Source organism: Thamnophis sirtalis, unplaced genomic scaffold (assembly GCF_051295495.1).
Source record: "Thamnophis sirtalis isolate CommonGarterSnake01/CBP01778 unplaced genomic scaffold, rThaSir2_p1.2 scaffold_11, whole genome shotgun sequence".
Lineage (NCBI taxonomy): Eukaryota > Metazoa > Chordata > Lepidosauria > Squamata > Natricidae > Thamnophis > Thamnophis sirtalis.
Genome location: NW_028261391.1, coordinates 13,988,043 through 14,007,666, shown reverse-complemented (window position 1 = coordinate 14,007,666; position 19,624 = coordinate 13,988,043). Strand labels below are relative to the sequence as shown.

The window sequence follows — 19,624 nt, the reverse complement described above, 5'->3', positions numbered from 1 at the left end:
TGAGAAGATTAATATTAATAGTAATGCAGACTTAGTAAAAAGCTTGACAGTGTTGAGGGAATTATTTGTTTAGCAGAGTGATGGCGTTCGGGGAAAAACTGTTATTGTGTCTATTGTTCTAATATCCCAGAGTCGTTTTGAGGGTAGGAGTTGAAACCGTTTATGTCCAGGATGTGAAGGGTCTGTATATATTGTCGCAGCTTTCTTTTTGACTCGTGCAGTATAGAAGTCCTCAGTGGAAAGCAGGTTGGTAGTAATTATTTTTTCTGCAGTTCTAATTATCCTCAGAAGTCTATGTCTGTCTTGTTGGGTTGCAGAGCCAAACCAGACAGTTATGGAGGTGCAGATGACAGATTCAATAATTCCTCTGTAGAACTGAATCAGCAGCTCCCTGGACAGTTTGAGCTTCCTGAGTTGGTGCAGAAAGAACATTCTTTGTTGTACTTTTTTGATGATGTTTTTGATGTTAGGTGTCCATTTTAAGCCTTGAGATATGATGGAACCTAGAAATGTGAAGGTCTCTTCTGTTGATACTGTGTTGTCTAGTATTGTAAGATGTGGTAGTATGGGAGGATTTTTCTTAAAGTCTACTATCAAAAACGTCTGGAACCACCACATAAAACAGAGTAGTTGGCAACTCCAAAGCAATCCGGTGAAATAAAGCAAAATAGAAGTTTTATTTTTCTCAACAAAGCAATTGGAACAGCCTTCAGATAATTAGCCCAAGTCCTTCCTGACACTTGGTGTAGGGTTTCCTGCCTGAGCAAGGGGTTGGACTAGAACACCTCCAAGTCCCTTCCAACTCTGTTATTCTTCAGAGAGAGATTTAGAGTAAGGTGACCAGATTTTCAGATTGGTAAAGAGGGACATTGACACCCCCCCCAGCCCCGAGGAGCACTCTATAAGCCTCCTAAAGGCTATGCATGCCCTTTTTTTGACAAACAACAGGCCCATTTTTGTGAAAAATGGACCATTTTTGGGAGGTCTCCAGAGTGCAAAACCTTTTTTTTTTTAATTTACCTCTTCAAAATCTTGGTGCATCTTATACTCTGGTGCGTCTTACACTCCAAAAAAATACGGTAGGTTTTTTTGGAGACATTTGCATTACAACCATGACGTGAATTTCTCCTGTTCGACTGAAAAGGATTTATCAGACATACATACTTGTTTACTGGCAAGTGTTCTCTACCACTTTGATATAAATATCATAAAACAAACTTTACCAAAGTGTTCAAATGCTTAGGGCCAATAGATTATAATTATGTGTCATTGAAATTCCTAAATTATTAGAGCAATTTTCTTCCCTAAGCCAAAGAACATAGAAAACCCTAAACTACCTCATTTTTTCCTCTCTTATTACAGTTATTAACAAGATATCATTCTTATCACCCATTATGCAAAGGGCATTATAGATATGCCAACTCATTTTTTATTAACAGATAAAATGGATTTTTTTTCTTCTCCTCATAATTAAAGGTTGTTTCCCCAGTTTCTGTAATTAAACCCTGCTATGAACAGAAGTATGTTATTTGAAAAAAAAATCTTAATGAAAGGTTTATGGAGTCTTGGTCTTTCTAAAGCAACTTGTGAACTTTTGCCCTCTAGAAAAAATTGAAGGATTTAATCCCAGTTCTCTGCTTTGAGAGATGAACTGTAAGGTTAAAGATTAGTATTTGCAATTTTCTGTGCCTCTTAGACAAAGTTTGCTAATGGCATCGGTTGAAGCCTTTAAATTACTGAAAGCCACACAATTTGGGGAAGAGAAAAATGACCAGGAAACTGGGGCTGAATCTAGCATGTTGTACAAACCAACAGGGATAGGTTTCCTGGTTGGACTCAGGAAGAAAATTTGTGTCATGAATTGAAATGAACTTCTGTACGTGATTCACTGATGCTCTGTTCCTTCAGCTCCTTGCCCTTATTATCTTAAAAGTAAATAAATAAATAAATCTATCTATTCTATCTTCCTCTTCCTCTTCCTCCTCCTCCTCCTCCTCCTCCTCCTCCTCCTCCTCCTCCTCCTCCTCCTCCTCCTCCTCCTCCTCCTCCTCCTCCTCCTCCTCCTCCTCCTCTTCTTCTTCTTCTTCTTCTTCTTCTTCTTCTTCTTCTTCTTCTTCTTCTATATATTTATTTATATATTTATATGTATATATATATTTATGTATGTTCCAGCATAACTCTGGAACATTTCAAACAATCCCCAACCATACTTGGTACATAGATGACTTACTCTCTGGAAACAAATACTGTGGAGATGTAAGACATCCCTAACACCCCTTGGGGTGTGTATTCTGTTACAATACAGCCTGTTGTGCCTTCAAATGACTTCTACTGTACTGCAGTAAAATGGCTTCTACTGCACAGCGCAGTGGAGTTGCCATGTTAATGGCTTCACAGTACTCCACAAGGGGGCTCCCTCTGGTAGGGGGGGGGAATCCAACATTAGAAATCACATTTAGTCTGGACATTGGCCTCACTATAAATAAATACCCAGATAACGCCGGGTAATTAGCTAGTAAATAAATAAAACAACCTCAGCCAGACAGGTCTTCCCAGTGTCCTCTCAATGGGAAATGTAAATGATACCTAATGAGCTTCAACTTACGGCCTCCCTGAGCTGTAAAACAAATTGCAAGGGAAGTGTCAGTTAGCGTGCCATTCTGTGCTGAAATCAGCCTGTCTTCTTCAAAAGTGCCTGCAGTCATTTATAATGCATAGCGTTATTACAATAAATACCCAAGGATTTGTAGTGGGAATGATGAGTCACTTGTAAATGGTTGCAAAGTGGATAAAGAACAAAATGTATTTACATAGTGCTTAACTCCTGATACGTTTGAAAGCGGTTGGCCTGATGAAAACAGCACAGCCATAATCTGAAATATGCAGTAATTTTTCTTTGCTCTAATGGTCCCCCCCCCTTTCTTTCTTTCTTCTCTTTTGACAGGTTTCTTGAGCACTGGGGATCAAGCAGCTAAAGGGAATTATGGCCTTCTTGATCTCATTCAGGCCTTGAGATGGACTAGTGAAAATATTGGGTTCTTTGGGGGCGACCCGCTGAGAATAACTGTTTTTGGATCTGGCGCCGGTGGTTCATGTGTCAATCTCCTGACTTTATCCCATTATTCTGAAGGTAACCGTTGGAGCAATTCAACCAAAGGTATTATTGCAGGTTGCAAATTTTGATGATTTTGGTGTCTGCATGCCACCACCATGCCTACTCTGTGATGCTCTTGCATATATGTTCTTGATGTATCTAGTTAATGCTCCCCCCAAAAAAATAAGTCCACTTTTGATATGAGGTTATGTACTGTGCCTACAATTTATGCAAACTGAATTTCTATGTATTTCTTCTGCTGTAACAGGTTTTTTTTTAATTTCCTGTACATGTACGTATGTTTGTCTCTGTGTAATAGATTTAGTTTAGTTTGTTTAGTTTAGCTAGTCTAGTTTAGTTAGGTTTCAGGAAAGTGTATAATAATTACAGTCACAAGTACTTTCACAAGCATAATAAGGGGGCATTGATAATTAAAACAAACAAACCAACAAACCTGCAATAGCAATAGCACCTAGACTTATATACCACTTTACAGTGCTTTACAGCTCCCTCTAAGTGGTTTACACCTATCCTCCGCGAGCTGCACTGGCTACCTGTTGATCTCTGGGTGCGCTTCAGGGTGCTGTTGACCATCTTTAAAGCCCTTCATGGTAGTGGATCTGAGTACTTGAGAGACCACCTTCTGCCGATTACCTCCCTCCGACCGATAAGATAGCACAGACTGGGCCTCCTCCGAATTCCATCCGCCAGTCAATGTCGACTGGCGACTACACGGAGGAGAGCTTTTTCTGTTGCAGCTCCGACCCTGTGGAACGATCTCCCCGTCGAGATACGCACCCTCACCACTGTCCAGGCCTTCCGCGCAGCCCTCAAGACCTGGCTATCCCAACAGGCCTGGGGATAAGCCTCTAATTTGCCCCACCCGAGTGTTGAATGTTGAATGCAAGTTGTGTTTTTATTATTTTATTTTGCTCACATATTGTTTATTTTGAATTGCACCCCCTCCCTAATGATTGTAAGCCGCCCTGAGTCCCCTTAGGGAAAAGGGCGGCCTATAAATCCTAATAACATACTAAATACTAAATATCTATCAAGATATGTAATAGGGAACATTTTCTGGAGAGAGAGTTAGTGACATTTGCACCATTCAAAATCTGGTTTGTGATTGGAGGCCTTTTTAAGGCACAATTAATAGTAGGAGGGTGGCAAACTCATTTACTATGAAGAAAGTCAGCACCTAGTCAAAAAAAGCTTTTATTTTAAATCTGTTGTGAATTGCACTTGGTACTACCCAAAGAAAAGACTAAAATTATAGATGTATCAAGGTTATTACTGTAGTTTTTCTTTTACTCAGTATATCTGAGTAACTCTTTGCTGCATGGAAAGCTGGAAAGCCAGAGAAAATAATTTCTCCCTCCTATTTAGCACATTTATACCATTTACCATAAAATAAAAAATAAATAAAATACAAAAAACCCACTACCACTTCTTTTCTATTGACTCACTTGCAAGAAAAGAAACTGTAATTGATTTCTCATGTTTTGTTAATATGGACTTATTTTCACCAAATCCATAGAATCCAGAACTTACATACTCTAACATTGCGAATTTAAAAAGAAACTTTTAAGCATTGAGGAAGGGTTGTCCAAAATAGCTCCATTTAAATCATTGCTCAGCATTATAGAGAAAATTGAAATATTTTATTTGGGGTGGGGAATCATGTATTGGACTAAAATAATAGCACGGCTTGAACGAATTGAGCTTTTTGTGGGAAATCATTTCAGTCTATTGTAAAATTCTTGAGTGGATCGTTTTGTTGTAATAATCTGTGGCACCTTTCACAGAAGCCTATGAAAAAAGCTTCCATTTAAAACTGGGATATAAATGAATCGTTCATTCTCTGCTTCTCTCTTCTTTTAATTTGTGTAATTTCAATCTCTTTGTGATAGCCGATGACTAGTAATTACATTCAAATAGCAACCTACCTCTCTTAACATTTGCCCTCCAAACCAAAACCAGAGCCACAACTTGGGACAGATTTATTTCCAATTCTGATTTGCAAACAAGCCTAAATTACTGTTACAAGACTGGAGGTACTTAGTGAATGATGGTCTGCCTGAAAATGGGACAGGGAAGTAAAGCTCTGAACTCTCTTTCAAAATACTTTCCCTTAAAATGTTCTGGTGAACTTTTCCAAGTTCTCTGAGTCCCATTGGACCAACATTCAAAAGTTACTGAGAACAGTAGGTTGTTGGAACAAGCTCCTTGTTTTTTCAGTAACCATTTCTGGATGACTGCCTGGTAGAGTTTGCTAGCTGTTTGGCAATAGCAATAGCAATAGCAGTTAGACTTATATACCGCTTCATAGGGCTTTCAGCCCTCTCTAACCGGTTTACAGAGTCAGCATATTGCCCCCAACAACAATCCGGGTCCTCATTTCACCCACCTCAGAAGGATGGAAGGCTGAGTCAACCTTGAGCCGGTGAGATTTGAACCGCCGAACTGCAACTAACAGTCAGCTAAAGTGGCTGCAGTACTGCACTCTAACCACTGCGCCACCTCGGTTTCCTACCACATAATTCAGAAGAGGTGGTAAAGTGGGTAATTAAAAAGAAAACAAACAAACTAAAAACCATATCAACCAATAGAAGTTGTAGTTTGACATGTTGAAAGAAATGTCCATCTGGGTTCAGTTCCAAGTGGGGAAAAAGACACTGGAGACATGGAGGCTGCTTGGAAAGATGGTTTAATGGTGGATAGGATCACATGGCTTGAGCTCCTGAACAGAAAAGAGGAATCACATGCTTCAAGATGTTTGGTAAAGAAGAAAAGAGAGAAGAAGCTGAAAGTCCCTTGTTTTATACCCTCTCTATTATATGAGAAATGGAGAAACATGTTTTTAGGCATGAAACAGATTTACTCTTAATAGCCCCCACCTTTGAGAGTAGGCCATTAAAAGACCTGAGGCAGTCTATTCTACATAACAAAGCTTTCCCCCTTCAAATATAATATTATGCCTTTTCAATATTTAGGATATTTCATTCTTCTAGGAGAGAGGTGAGTTGTAACTTCCTACAGATATATTTTTAAAAAATCATCTTTTGCCTGACAAATAGAGTTTAACCCATCTCTTTACTGGATTCTTTGCTTCTTTTTCTTGGGCGTGGCTATATAAAAGGAAAAGGAGGTTAGATCTGTTGCATTAATGTTAGTAACAGGAAAATATTCCATATAAACAGACCGTACCAACCCTACTGTATTGTCAACAACAACACCCAACAATGAATCCAGTGCACAAGTAGTCCTTGATTTCACCTGTTCATTGAGTGACCCTTCAAAGTTACAATGTCACTGTAAAAAAGGGTTGCGGTCTGTTGGACTCTGGCCCCTCAAGCAGCCAAATCAGAGGAGGAGGTGGTGGTGTGGGAGTCAGGGTCAGCATCAAGGCAACCTGAGAGCTCCAATGGTGAACAAGAGAATGGAGCTGGCAGAGAGAGAGAGAGAAGCGGAGTCAGGAACCATCAGGAGAACTGACAAGGTTTCAAGGTTTTGCCAATAACGTCCAAGTCTCTGTAGTGTGAGGACTATTCATATGTCAGCCTTTTCCAGTGTCATTCACGGGTGGGTTTCTCGCCCCGTTCCAACTGGTTCGGTTGGAACGAGGCCGGCGGCCGCAGCATGCACGGCGCACGCATGCGTACTAGCGTCTGTGCGATACTCCAGCTGCTCCTGGAGGATCGCACAGGTGCTGTATGCGTCCTGTGCATGCGTGGAAGCGCAGAATTCGTCAAAACCGGGTAAGGAGCGGGTGCGGGTGTGCGGGCACGCACAGGCGCGGGTGAGCCCTTCGCCGTTCCCGGAAGTTACTTACTTCCGGGTTTGGCGACCAACCGGTTTCGCACCAGTTGGAACGGGGCGAGAAACCCACCCCTGGTGTCATTAGAACTTCAAATAGTAGTTAACTGAATGGTTGTAAATCAAGGATAACCTGTACTTGCATAAGGTCTTTTTGAAACTTTAAAATTTTCCACTGCCTTTAAATGATGCTGAGAACTATTACATTGCATGGCCCTGTGTTTTCAGACAGGGAGATCATTCCTTCCCTGCGGAGAAGGATTCTTATTTTCCAATTTATTTTTTTTGATTCTCACCTGTCAGGTTCTTGAAGTCACATTCATTCAATTAAAATACCTTATTTTACGATTGCCTGACTGGCCTCTACAGTTAATTGCTTATGCTGCTCTAATCCTTCAAGAGAAGTGCTTCCAAATATATGGGACTGTGCAAAACAGTCGTATCTATTCTGACCTAGGCTTCCCCCAAAAGCAGGAAGCACGACAAAACCCTTTTTATTAAATGAATGTGAATTCCGCTCATTCACATTCAGCAAAGACCTGGCAAACAGTCTTTCAAAGGTGAATTTATGACCGCAGATCTTATCTAGCTTGGAAAGCTGCCATGTAAATATTTTCCAAACGCAGTGTTTTGCAAGGGCACAGAGTCTCTGAGATTCACAGACAGATCTTCACACTCCTGAGACGAAAGAATGAATTGTTTCCTGCAAAAGCCCATTCTCTTTTCGCTCCTCTTTTATTTCCTATGGGAGGGGCCATTCACCATCCACCTGTGGCTTTACTCCCAACTCGACCCTGATTTCTGAGCTGTTCTTTTCTGGCAGCTCTGCGCATGTGCACATTGAGAACAGGCTCCAGCTGTTCCTCTGCCTCACTGCTGTCTAGCTCCAAAAGCAGCTGAGAACTGCCAGACAGCTTTGGCCCCCTCTCTGCCTCCAACGCAGAGCCCTCATCCAAGCCTTCCCCAGCCTCCAGGTCTGGCTATTCCTCCCCAACTTCCTCACCTCCGACTCTGCTGCCAGCTCCACTGGCGGGCCACAACTTTTTTGAATCAATAAAGTAGTTGAATATTCCTCTAGTTCCCCAACATTAATTCCTAATCTACTCCAGGTTGCTTTTGAGGTTTCACCTTTGAACCATGGGTGTGTAAGAGATTGATTGGTCAGCAATGCCTCTGAAAAAGAATGTGTAGCAAACCTAGAGTGATATAACAAATGCATTTCCTGATAGATCCAATAGCAAGTTAGTAATTATTTAAACACAGACAGAGAAACATACACAGAGACAAGGGAAGGAAGAATTGTTTCCATTTTTTTGTTTGTGCAAACATGAGCCTCGTTATTTTGTACAGCTAATACTTCTATGGAAGACTGTTCTTGTCCCACCTTAGACACAAAGCCAGCTGGGTGACCTTGGGCCAGTCACCCTCTCTCAGACCTAGGAAGGAGGCAATGGCAAACTACTTTAGTAGTTGAAAAATGTGACTTATGACCCTTTTTCACATGACCATTGCAGCATTCCTGTGGTCACATGACCAAAATTGGGGCTTGAAATAACTGTCCTGTATGTATGAAGGTTGCAGAGTCCCAGGGACATGGGCTCACCTTTTCCAACCTTCTGACAAGCAAAGTCAATGAGGAAGCCAGGTTCACTGAATAACCATGGCAGAGGTGGCATTCAACAGGTTGTGACCAGTTCTGGAGAAGCAATAGCAAAAAGTTTGAGTAGTTCGGACAACCGGTAAATACCACCTCTGACAGGTCCCGCCCCCATCTATTTTCTGCCTCCCGAGTCCCAGCTGATCGGGAGGAAATGGGGATTTTGCAGTATCCTTCCCCTGCCACACCCACCAAGCCATGCCCACCAAACCACACCATGCCCACCAAGCCACACCCACAGAAACAGTAGTAAATAAATTTGAATCCCACCACTGAACCATGGTACTAACTTAACAAGTGCAGTGATTCATTTAAAAACGGTGACAAGAAAGATTGTAAAACGGGGCAAAATTTGCATAAAAACTGTTTCACTGAGCAACAGAAATGTTTGGCTCAATGTTGTCGTAAGTAAAGGACTACCTGTAATATTCCTTACCATGCTTGAACAGAGTGATAGAGTAAAATTTTAAAACCAGTTCAACTTTTGGCTTTATCAAAATTTAGGAAACATGAGAAAAGATGTCATCGAATGGTTTATATTAAACTCTATAGTGTAAGTAACTAACAGAGAAGCCAGAAGCTATAAATAAAATAAATTAAGCAGAGATTCATGAGGCTTTCTGGTTAAAAAAAATACTTCCTGTAGCATTTCATTGTGACGATGTTTCAAAAGGTGGCATAATGTTCCTGAATTATACCTTGAAAGAGAACAACAAATCGTTGTTCATTAATCTTTTGCAACACTGCTTCAACCTGCACTAAATTCTGTAGGCCATATGCAAAAATCTAGAATAACAGTGTGCAATCAGTTGTGTCCCATTTCATGTATTTATTTTCTTTCTTTTCCCCACTAAAATATCTCATAATTGGCAGTTACCTACTGCACATAGATGGACTGAAACTGTGTTAAAAATCTCTGTAAAAACAAAACTTGCAAAAAATTAACTGAGATTTTATTCCTTGTCACACATTGCTTATTATCCTATATGTTTCCTTATTCAGTCTTCTGGAAACTGGGATTGAAGCCTTTTCATAAAATATGACTCCACATTTTTTTAGAAATTTGAAATAGGGGCTCCATCAAATCTCTCTCTGTGTGTGTGCGCGCTCTTGTGTGTTCCAGCACAACTCTGGAACATCTTGAGCAATTTCAACCAAACTTGGTACACAGATGACTTACCCTCTGGAGAAAAATACTGGGGGGGGGGGGTTAAGGAACCCCCTAAAACCTCTCGGGATGTGTGTTCTGTTAAGATACAGCCTGTTGTGCCTTAAAATGCCTTTTACTGTACTGCTGTAAAATGGCTTCTACTGTGCAGTGCAGTGGAGTTGCCATGGTAACAGTTTCACAGTACTCCATAAGGGGGCTCCCTCTGTTAAGAGGGAAAATCCAACATTAGAAATTACATTTGGTCTGGACATTTCCCCCTTATAAATAAATACCTGGGAAACACAGGGTTATTGGCTAGTTGGGTAATAAAGTGTGCCACAAAGTTTGGTTCAATGCATAATCAGGATTTATAAAATCAGTATGTTTTTAGTTGGTAATAGTTCTTTTCAAAGTTTATATGGAAGCAGCCTTCCAATAAATTGTGCTCTCTTTCATTATTATTTTATAATAATTATGTGTAGCTCATATTTGGACATAAGTATGTCGCATTAGTTTAGTTGCCCATTTTTCAACCAATCGAGTCTTTCCTCTTCCTATTGTTCCCTTCCTCGTCCTTCTCTCTATTTTTTTCTTTCCTAATTACCCCTAGAAAGAGTGAAGGATGTTAGAGGAGCTATAACAACTACTCCTACCATACATCAGAAAGGTCGGCAGTTCAGTGGTTTGAATCCCTAGCACTGCATAATGGAATGAGCTCCCATTATTTGTCCCAGCTTCTGCCAATCTAGCAGTTCAAAAGCATGTAAAAATACAAGTAGAAAAATAGGGGCCTCCTTGGTGGGAAGATAACAGCATTCCTTACGCCTTTGGCTTGGCTGGCCACATGACTACGGAGATGTCTTCGGGCAGCATTGGTTCTTCAGCTTTGAAACGGAGATGAGCACCGCCCCCTAGAGTTGTGAACGACTAGCACATATGTGTGAGGGGGAACCTTTATCTTTACCTATACAAAGTGTCCGCTATCTGCCATTCTTCTGTGGCTGTATGGTAGTAGTATTTGTAGTAGTACTAAATATTTTGTAATGCTGAAATCTTAATTCAGATACTTTAAGCATGTGATCTATTGTCCTCATCCAGTATCGTTTTCCCCTAACTTTATCCTCTACTTTATCACACAGGACTTTTCCAAAGAGCAATAGCTCAAAGTGGAACAGCTCTTTCCAGCTGGGCAGTCAGTTTTCAGCCTGCCAAATATGCCAGGATGTTGGCCACAAAAGTTGGTTGCAATGTATCGGACACCGTAGAATTAGTAGAATGTCTACAGAAGAAGCCGTATAGAGAACTTGTCGATCAGGATATTCAACCGGCCCGATACCACATAGCCTTTGGTCCAGTTATTGATGGGGATGTGATACCAGATGACCCTCAGATACTGATGGAACAAGGAGAATTCCTCAATTATGACATTATGTTGGGTGTTAACCAAGGAGAAGGGCTCAAGTTTGTGGAAAACATTGTTGACAGTGAAGACGGCATATCTGCTAGTGATTTTGACTTTGCTGTCTCAAACTTTGTCGATAACTTATATGGGTACCCAGAAGGCAAAGACATCTTGAGAGAAACTATTAAATTTATGTATACAGATTGGGCAGATAGACACAATCCTGAAACAAGAAGAAAAACACTCTTGGCTTTATTTACTGATCACCAGTGGGTTGCGCCAGCAGTGGCTACCGCTGATCTTCATTCAAACTTTGGATCGCCTACATATTTTTATGCCTTCTATCACCATTGCCAAACTGATCAGGTTCCTGCATGGGCAGATGCTGCTCATGGAGATGAAGTCCCGTATGTATTAGGAATTCCCATGATTGGTCCCACTGAATTGTTTCCTTGCAATTTTTCAAAAAATGACATCATGCTAAGCGCGGTGGTGATGACATATTGGACAAACTTTGCAAAGACTGGGTAAGTCCTGGAGGAGATGGGCACTATCTAATAAAATGAAATTCAATGGTGAAAAGAGTAAGGTTCTACATTTAGGCAAGAAAAACGAAATGCACAGGTACAGTATAGGTGGTACCTTGCTCAATAGTAGTAACTGTGAGAGGGATCTTGGAGTCCTAGTGGACAACCATTTAAATATGAGCCAGCAGTGTGCAGCAGCTGCCAAAAAAGCCAACACAGTTCTAGACTGCATAAACAGAGGGATAGAATCAAGATCACATGAAGTGTTAATACCACTTTAGAATGCCTTGGTAAGGCCACACTTGGAATACGGCATTCAGTTTTGGTCGCCACTATGTAGAAAAGATGTGGAGACTCTAGAAAGAGTGCAGAGAAGAACAACAAAGATGATTAGAGGACTGGAGGCTAAAACATGAAGAATGGTTGCAGGAACTGGGTATGTCTAGTTTAATGAAAAGAAGGGCTAGGGGAGACATGATAGCAGTGTTCCAATATCTCAGGGGCTGCCACAAAGAAGAGGGAGTCAAACTATTCTCCAAGGCACCTGAGGGGCAGGACAAGAAGCAATGGGTAGAAACTAATCAAGGAGAGAAGCAACTTAGAACTGAAGAGAAATTTCCTGACAGTGAGAACAATTAATCAGTGGAATAGCTTGCTTCCAGAAGTTGTGAATGCCCCAACACTGGAAGTCTTTAAGAAGATGTTGGATAGCCATTTGTCTGAAACGGTATAAGGTTTCTTGCCTAGGCATGGGGTTGGACTAGAAGACCTCCAAGGTCCCTTCCAACTCTGCTTTTGTATTGTATTGTATTGTATTGTATTGTATTGTATTGTATTGTATTGTATTGAGTACCTAGATGTTAATATAGATCAAGAACTAATCAACAAAATCACATCACACCATACAACATCTACATACAGTCCCCGACTTCCTCTGTTCCTTTAGTTCCTTTAGTGACTATTCAACGTTACAACAGCACTGGAAAAAGTGACCCATGACCCATTTTCACACTTACGAATAGTACAGCGTCTCCATGGTCACATGATGAAAATTAAAATGCTTGGCAACTGGCATGTATTTATGACAGTTGCAATTGGACAAGCAAAGTCAACGGGGAAACCAGATTTCTCAACAAGCATGTCACTAACTTAACAACTGCAGTGATTTACTTAACAACTGTGGCAGGAAAGGTCATAAAATGGGACAAAACTCACTTAGCAACATAAATGTTGGGCTCAGTTGTGATCGTAAGTCGAGGACTACTTGTACGTGTAGGTTGTTAACAAAGGACAGTGTGGAAATTGAAGTATGAGCATTTTAAATAGTTTTGGGGAAATTATAATGAACCAGGGCAACTCTCAGATTCTAATGCAGATATCCCCACACAAACATTAGCACACACTTGGGGGAAAAAACTATTTCTGATGTTTCTGATGAAGGATCATTAAAATTTACAGAAGTTAGAATTTTAATGCTCTGGCCATTTTCTCTCATATGGAAAAACTCCTTGTTTTTCTGCTTCAGGCAGAAAGGAGTAAGAGATAGATGTTTGAGAAAGGTGGGTAAAACTCATTTGAAGGAATATCTAGCAAGATCTGATGGTAAATAACTTTCAGCACATGTACCAGTGAATATAAAGGGACAAATTGCACTGAATTGATTAATGCATAGATAACATCTGCAGCAGCACTGAGACAAGTGAGCAAATAACCCTGCATTATAGGGTCATCGCAGGCATTACAATGAGTTGATAAATTCAGAATCTTGGAATAGTCTGAATGTCCTTCTTGTAGTTATAATATTGCCAGCAGCAGCATTGAAAATAATTGGCTGATTTACAGCAGCAAACACATCCATTGCTACTGCACTTAATGTAGTATTATTTAAAATGTTTTTTAAGTATATTAGACAGATTATTAATGAAAGATTGGGAAGGGAAATCTTCACCTTCAGAACTATTATTGTCATCAAAATTAGCTCCAGGAAAGAAAGAAATACAAACAAACCAAGGACGGGAATTGGCTTTACGATATTCCTTGCTAAACCAGTGATATGAAAGAAGTCTAGTTTGGAGAGGTACATACATTTGGAGAATATTTACAAACACACAAATATAATTTTTTACATTAAAAAATGTACCAATGGCTTAAAACATTTTTATGGAAATAAGCAGGTAATAACAATTGCAGAATGTGTTAAATAACTTGAATAAAAATGGTCAGACTTGGCTAATATACAATGTGCATTGTAGACTGGATTTAGACCAAACTAAATTCCCACCAGAACTATTACAGGAAAACAGTTCTGAACTAGTTTGAACCTTGATTTTGCTAATGCAATATTATATCATCACACTCTTATATTATTGTTGTGAAGCTGATAATAATGATGATGATGTTGATGATGAACACGATAGAATGAAACCTGAACTGAGCCTTTTCATTATATTTTGTTCTATGCTTAGGAAAAATTAGATCTAGATTTAAAATACTTAAGATATTCCAACTAACGAGCTTTAATTTAGTAGTGAATTTAGTTCCATTAATTTCATGGAGTCTTCTTAATATGTTGGGATGCAGTGGCTCAGTGGTTAAGATGCTGAGCTTGTCGATCAGAAAGGTCGCCAGTTCGCATCCCTAACACCACGTAAGGAATGAGCTCCCATTACTAGTCCCAACTTCTGCCAACCTAGCAGTTCGAAAGCAATAGCAATAGCAATAGCAGTTAGACTTATATACCGCTTCATAGGGCTTTCAGCCCTCTCTAAGCGGTTTACAGAGTCAGCATATTGCCCCCAACAACAATCCGGGTCCTCATTTTACCCACCTCAGAAGGATGGAAGGCTGAGTCAACCCTGAGCCGGTGAGATTTGAACAGCCTAACTGCAGAACTGCAGACAGCTGAAGTAGCCTGCAGTGCTGCATTTAACCACTGCGCCACCACGCAGTGGTAAAAATGCAAGTAGAAAAATAGGGGCCACCTTGGTGGGAAAGTAACAGCATTCCGTGCACCTTCAGCATTTAGTCATGCTGGCCAGGTGACTATGGAGACGTCTTCGGACAGTGTTGGTTCTTCGGCTTTGAAACAGAGATGAGCACCACCCCCTAAAGAATAGAATGACTAGCACATGTGTGCGAGGGGACATATTTATCTTATTTAAATATGACTAAGGCTCAATGCTAGCCATATTCTTAATTCATACTAATTTAATACTATGTTTTGTGAGATGTTGTGCTAAGCAGGTAAAAATACTTTTAAAAGAAATACCAATTTTCCAAAAAAGCTTGACATTTCCCATTTTCTTCCTTATCTTATTTAAATATGACTAAGGCTCAATGCTAACCATATTCTTAATTCATACTAATTTAATACTATGTTTTGTGAGATGTTGTGCTAAGCAGGTAAAAATACATTTAAAAGAAATACCAATTTTCCAAAAAAGCTTGACATTTCCCATTTTCTTCCTAGGGATCCCAATCAACCAGTTCCACAAGATACTAAGTTCATTCACACAAAACCTAATCGTTTTGAGGAGGTAGCATGGACCAGATACTCTCAAAAAGATCAGCTTTATCTTCACATTGGATTAAAACCACGCGTGAAGGAACACTACAGAGCTAACAAGGTGAACCTGTGGTTGGAACTCGTACCTCACCTGCACAATCTTAATGACATTTCACAGTATACCTCTACAACAACTAAAGTGCCATCAACTGATATTACTTTCAGGCCAACCCGGAAAAATTTGGTACCTGTAACGTCAGCTTTTCCTACAGCCAAGCAAGACGATCCCAAACAACCACCGAGTCTAATTTCAGGAGATCAAAGAGACTACTCCACGGAGTTGAGTGTCACCATTGCTGTGGGAGCATCCTTGTTGTTCTTGAACATTTTAGCCTTTGCAGCGTTATACTACAAAAAGGACAAGCGGAGACATGATGTCCATCGGAGATGTAGCCCTCAGCGTACAACTGCCAACGATCTCACCCACGCACAAGAAGAGGAAATAATGTCCCTCCAAATGAAGCACAGTGACTTGGGTCATGAATGTGAATCCATTCATCCACACGAGGTGGTTCTTAGGACCGCCTGCCCCCCAGACTACACACTAGCTATGAGAAGGTCACCTGATGATATTCCTTTAATGACCCCCAACACGATTACAATGATTCCAAACACTATACCTGGGATTCAACCCTTACACACATTTAATACATTTACTGGTGGACAGAACAGCACTCTGCCCCATCCACATCCTCATTCACATTCAACAACTAGGGTATAGCCAAACAAGAGGATATGAACTGTTATTTTTTGGGTTGGATTCCATTGGGTTATAATTGCTGAAGACTTAACTTGGCTTTCAACCCTACAAGACTCTTATTATTTAAATTTGGAGGAATATTATGTGAATATACATATCGAGAACTCGAGGGAGTTGGGGAAAAAAATGAATTGTACATATATACAAATGAACTTTAAAAAAAAAGAGAAAGCATAACTTTAGCAATTGCTCGAAGCAATTGCTTTGAATGGTACTTTTTACATTCACACTCTTATTAATTTTTTTGAGGGTTTAAGTTACGTGATGGAATTAGGCACGTGTCACACAGGAGTGATAGAGAAACTACAACTGAGAATTTTTTTTAAAAAAGTTCTATAAATATGCACAAGGGACACATTGATGGAATGTCACATCATTTGCACCGGTTTTTATTTGGAACTGTTTTCTTGTGTAGACCATATTTATACCTTTGAATCAGTATCCAAAGCATCAGAGCTGTTCAAGGCCTTAGACACAGGCTCATGTGCTGAGATCTGCCAGGTTTTTTTCTTTTTCTAAGTAACCATGTTCTGGAAATCTGGCAGCTTCAACATTATCACACAAGTGCTGTCGGTATAAACATTGTGGGGAAAAAGGAACTGAATTTTTTTTTTCGCACAACGTGCATGATAATTTATTATGCTTGGTGGGTGTGCTGCTGATTAAGCTGTCATTAAAATCTTTTCTCATGTCATTGGAGTGTCCATCAGAAACTTATTTCCTTGATTGGCCTAACTGAAGGAAGGTTTGTTTTCTAGGGGGGGGGAAAAGAAGAAATTGTAAGTAAACCCCTGCCTTCCATTAATGGAGGTGTCTACAGTAGCTTTTAGAGAGACTTGGTGGTACAAGTCAGTTTTTCCCAATTTAATGTCCTCCAGATGCATTGGACTTATTTTTGGTGGAAAATTAACAGTCCAAAATATCTGAGGGGCAACACGTTGAGAAAATATCCTCTAAGAGTTCAGCAGTGAAATAATGTGAAACGTAAATGCAATGGTTAATAAGAATAATCTCTCCCTACTCCACCACCACCCTGCTATTAAGTTACAACATTTAACAGGGCATCTTTTGATGGAGTAAGCCCCATTTGGGTCTAGTTTCATTATAATCTCTTCCACGTACATCCATAATAGTTTCAATGAAAAGAACCACCACAACATCAAAAGAACAAGGAAGGCTTCAAGATTTATTCGCTAGGAATATGTTGCCAGAGGTAAAAGTGACCTTGCCGAAAATGATCACGACAAATACAGCTGTCACTTATTCATACAGCCAATCATATTGCATGAGGACAAATTCACTTACACGATTTCCAAGTTACTCCCTAATTTTTTTTTGCTTTGTGTACTGCCAGTGAATCACAGAGTGTCCAAGAAAGGAGATCCCTGTATTTTTATTAGATATTGCAATTGAAATAACAATGTGGAATAATCTGGAAAATGTTTAATTCTGCATCTTGTTTAATATTGTCTGGGATTGAAAATGAAAGTAGGCTTAAAATAACAGGATGATTTTGCCCCTTTGCCCATACAGTTAACTTTTCAATTTTTTAAAAAAATATGGTCTGCAGTGGTCATTTACAAAACAACAAAAAAAGTTTGTATGTGTAATCATACATTTATATATTTAAAAAGAGGAAAAAAATTAAGATGGACTAAAGAGCACAGCCCTGGTGATTACAGTTTCTCTTTTCCTGTATTATATTTCTATTAGAGTACAGTTATGTGATTTTTATTTTATTTTGCATTTTTTCAAATGACTAGCAATTTTGATAGTTTGTAAGATAACGCGCAGAACTTTCTCTGACAAACTAACTGCAGTAACAGAAAACGTTTCTTTTCAGTTACTCTTTTTCAAGATTGAACGCTTATTACACATACAACCAATTGTATACAACTTGATGGGGAAAATTCTTTGTACTTCTTTGGGCCACTAATGCTGGCTCTATTGAGTGAAAAATAAAAAGCTAATCTGAATAATGAACATTATGATTATTCCAATGCTAAGAGACCTGGTTATCTGCTCATTAAAGAGCCGAAGTGTTTATTGCTGTTTTGTCATTTTTAAAAAAATGAAGTAATGGTAACTTGTCTCAGAATAAAGAGTTATTTCTTGAGATCAATCTGGCTTTTGAAGACTTTTGTATGCTTCTACGAGATCAGATATATTTGTATAGACCTCAGCCTATATTTGGCTTAAGTCCTCTTTGGGAAATGTTCAGGTTATGAATGTTTAACTCATTAGCTGTGATCCATTGTATACTTACAGGGTAGGATCTGTCACCAAACTTTTATAGTGTACAGTATAGGATTAGGGTCCTTGATTTCCCAATAATATTTCCAAATATTGGCAAAAAAAAGGTGTTTGCAAATTATTTCACACACACAGACACACATGAGATGGTTTCGAATCACATTTTACTACTACCACTACAAAAAAAAGCATTTTTCTACAAAAAAAAACAAAAACATTTGATCAAGTATAAATGTTGTCAGCGAACCTGGCAAATACAGGTAGTCCTCGACTTATGAACCCCACATTTCTGTTGTTAAGTGAATTTTTGCCCCATTCTATGATCTTTCTTTGCACCAGTTGTTATGGGAATCTCTGCAGTTGTTAAATTAGGAACATGGTTGTTAAGTAAATCTGGATTCCCCATTGATTTTGCTTGTCGGCAAGTCAGAAAAGCTGATCATGTGACTCCGGGCCATTGCAAATGTCATAAATATGAGTCAGTTGCCGTGTCAAATTTTTCAATTTTCAACTTCTAAGCCTTAGGGTTGCTCAAAAGTTGCGACATGCTTCGGGGATTGCAAAGATATTTTGCATACTTTAATATAATTTAGATGTACTTTGTAAGTAACTACATCGTAACTTTTTAGCATTTTGTTTGTTTCATATGAATGCCTAGGGAAGTGTGGTGTGGTAGCCTAGCGGTGGAACTTTTGCCTCATAATCAGGAGGCTGTGAGTTCGATCCTAGATAGAGGTAGATATTTCTCTCTCTCTGGGCACACTGCTGAACAAAACTCCGCATTGGCGACAGGAAGGGCATCCGGTCATTAGAAGACTGCTAGCTCCATTCAGTTGCCCAGACTCCACTCCACAAGGGATTATGGGGTTGTTAAAAGGAGGTGATGATTTGAATGCCCAGGGTCTGAATTTTGACCTTGCAACTGCTGCTAAGTGTAAACAATGGTCACGAGTCACATTTTTCAGTGTAACTTTGATTGGTCACTAAATGAACTGTTGTTGTAAGTCGAGGATTACCTGTAGATTTTTTTTTTTTAAAAAAGATATTCCAAACATTTCTTTTAGCTGTATTTAAAATGAATACAGATTAAAACTGATGATTCCGGTGATCAAAATGAATCACCTTTTGTGCTGCCTGTTTCCCTTGTTCCTCCCAGTAGAAGTTAAAACAGGGAAAGTCTTCAAAATTCAGGGTGGTCTATTTGCAATTTCTGCCTGATGTGGTTGTGACTGTGACCTGCCAAATGTAAACCAATAAAAAGAACTGTTTGCCATTGGATAACTATTGTTGGATTGGAAGGTTGTATTTTGAAATGTGATCGATGGGAGCCAACTAAAAGCACATCATCTATCTATCTATCTATCTATCTATCTATCTATCTATCTATCTATCTATCTATC

General features: G+C 39.5%; 1 protein-coding gene across 5 annotated transcripts in view; it reads left to right on the top strand.

Annotated features, from left to right (window-relative positions):
- The window catches only part of NLGN1 (neuroligin 1), a 773,228-nt gene extending 753,974 nt beyond the window's left edge, over positions 1–19,254 (top strand). For 3 of the 5 annotated variants that reach the window (XM_087725227.1, XM_087725226.1, XM_087725229.1), the window contains 3 exons: positions 2,945–3,157; positions 10,857–11,646; positions 15,116–19,254. In XM_087725227.1, coding sequence (XP_087581353.1) covers positions 2,945–3,157; positions 10,857–11,646; positions 15,116–15,932 — 1,820 coding nt within the window. In that variant the 3' untranslated portion in view covers positions 15,933–19,254. The remainder of the gene's footprint in view (positions 1–2,944; positions 3,158–10,856; positions 11,647–15,115) is intronic. The other 2 variants (XM_087725228.1, XM_087725230.1) reach the window with 1 other exon arrangement.
- The last annotated feature ends 370 nt before the right edge of the window (positions 19,255–19,624 follow it).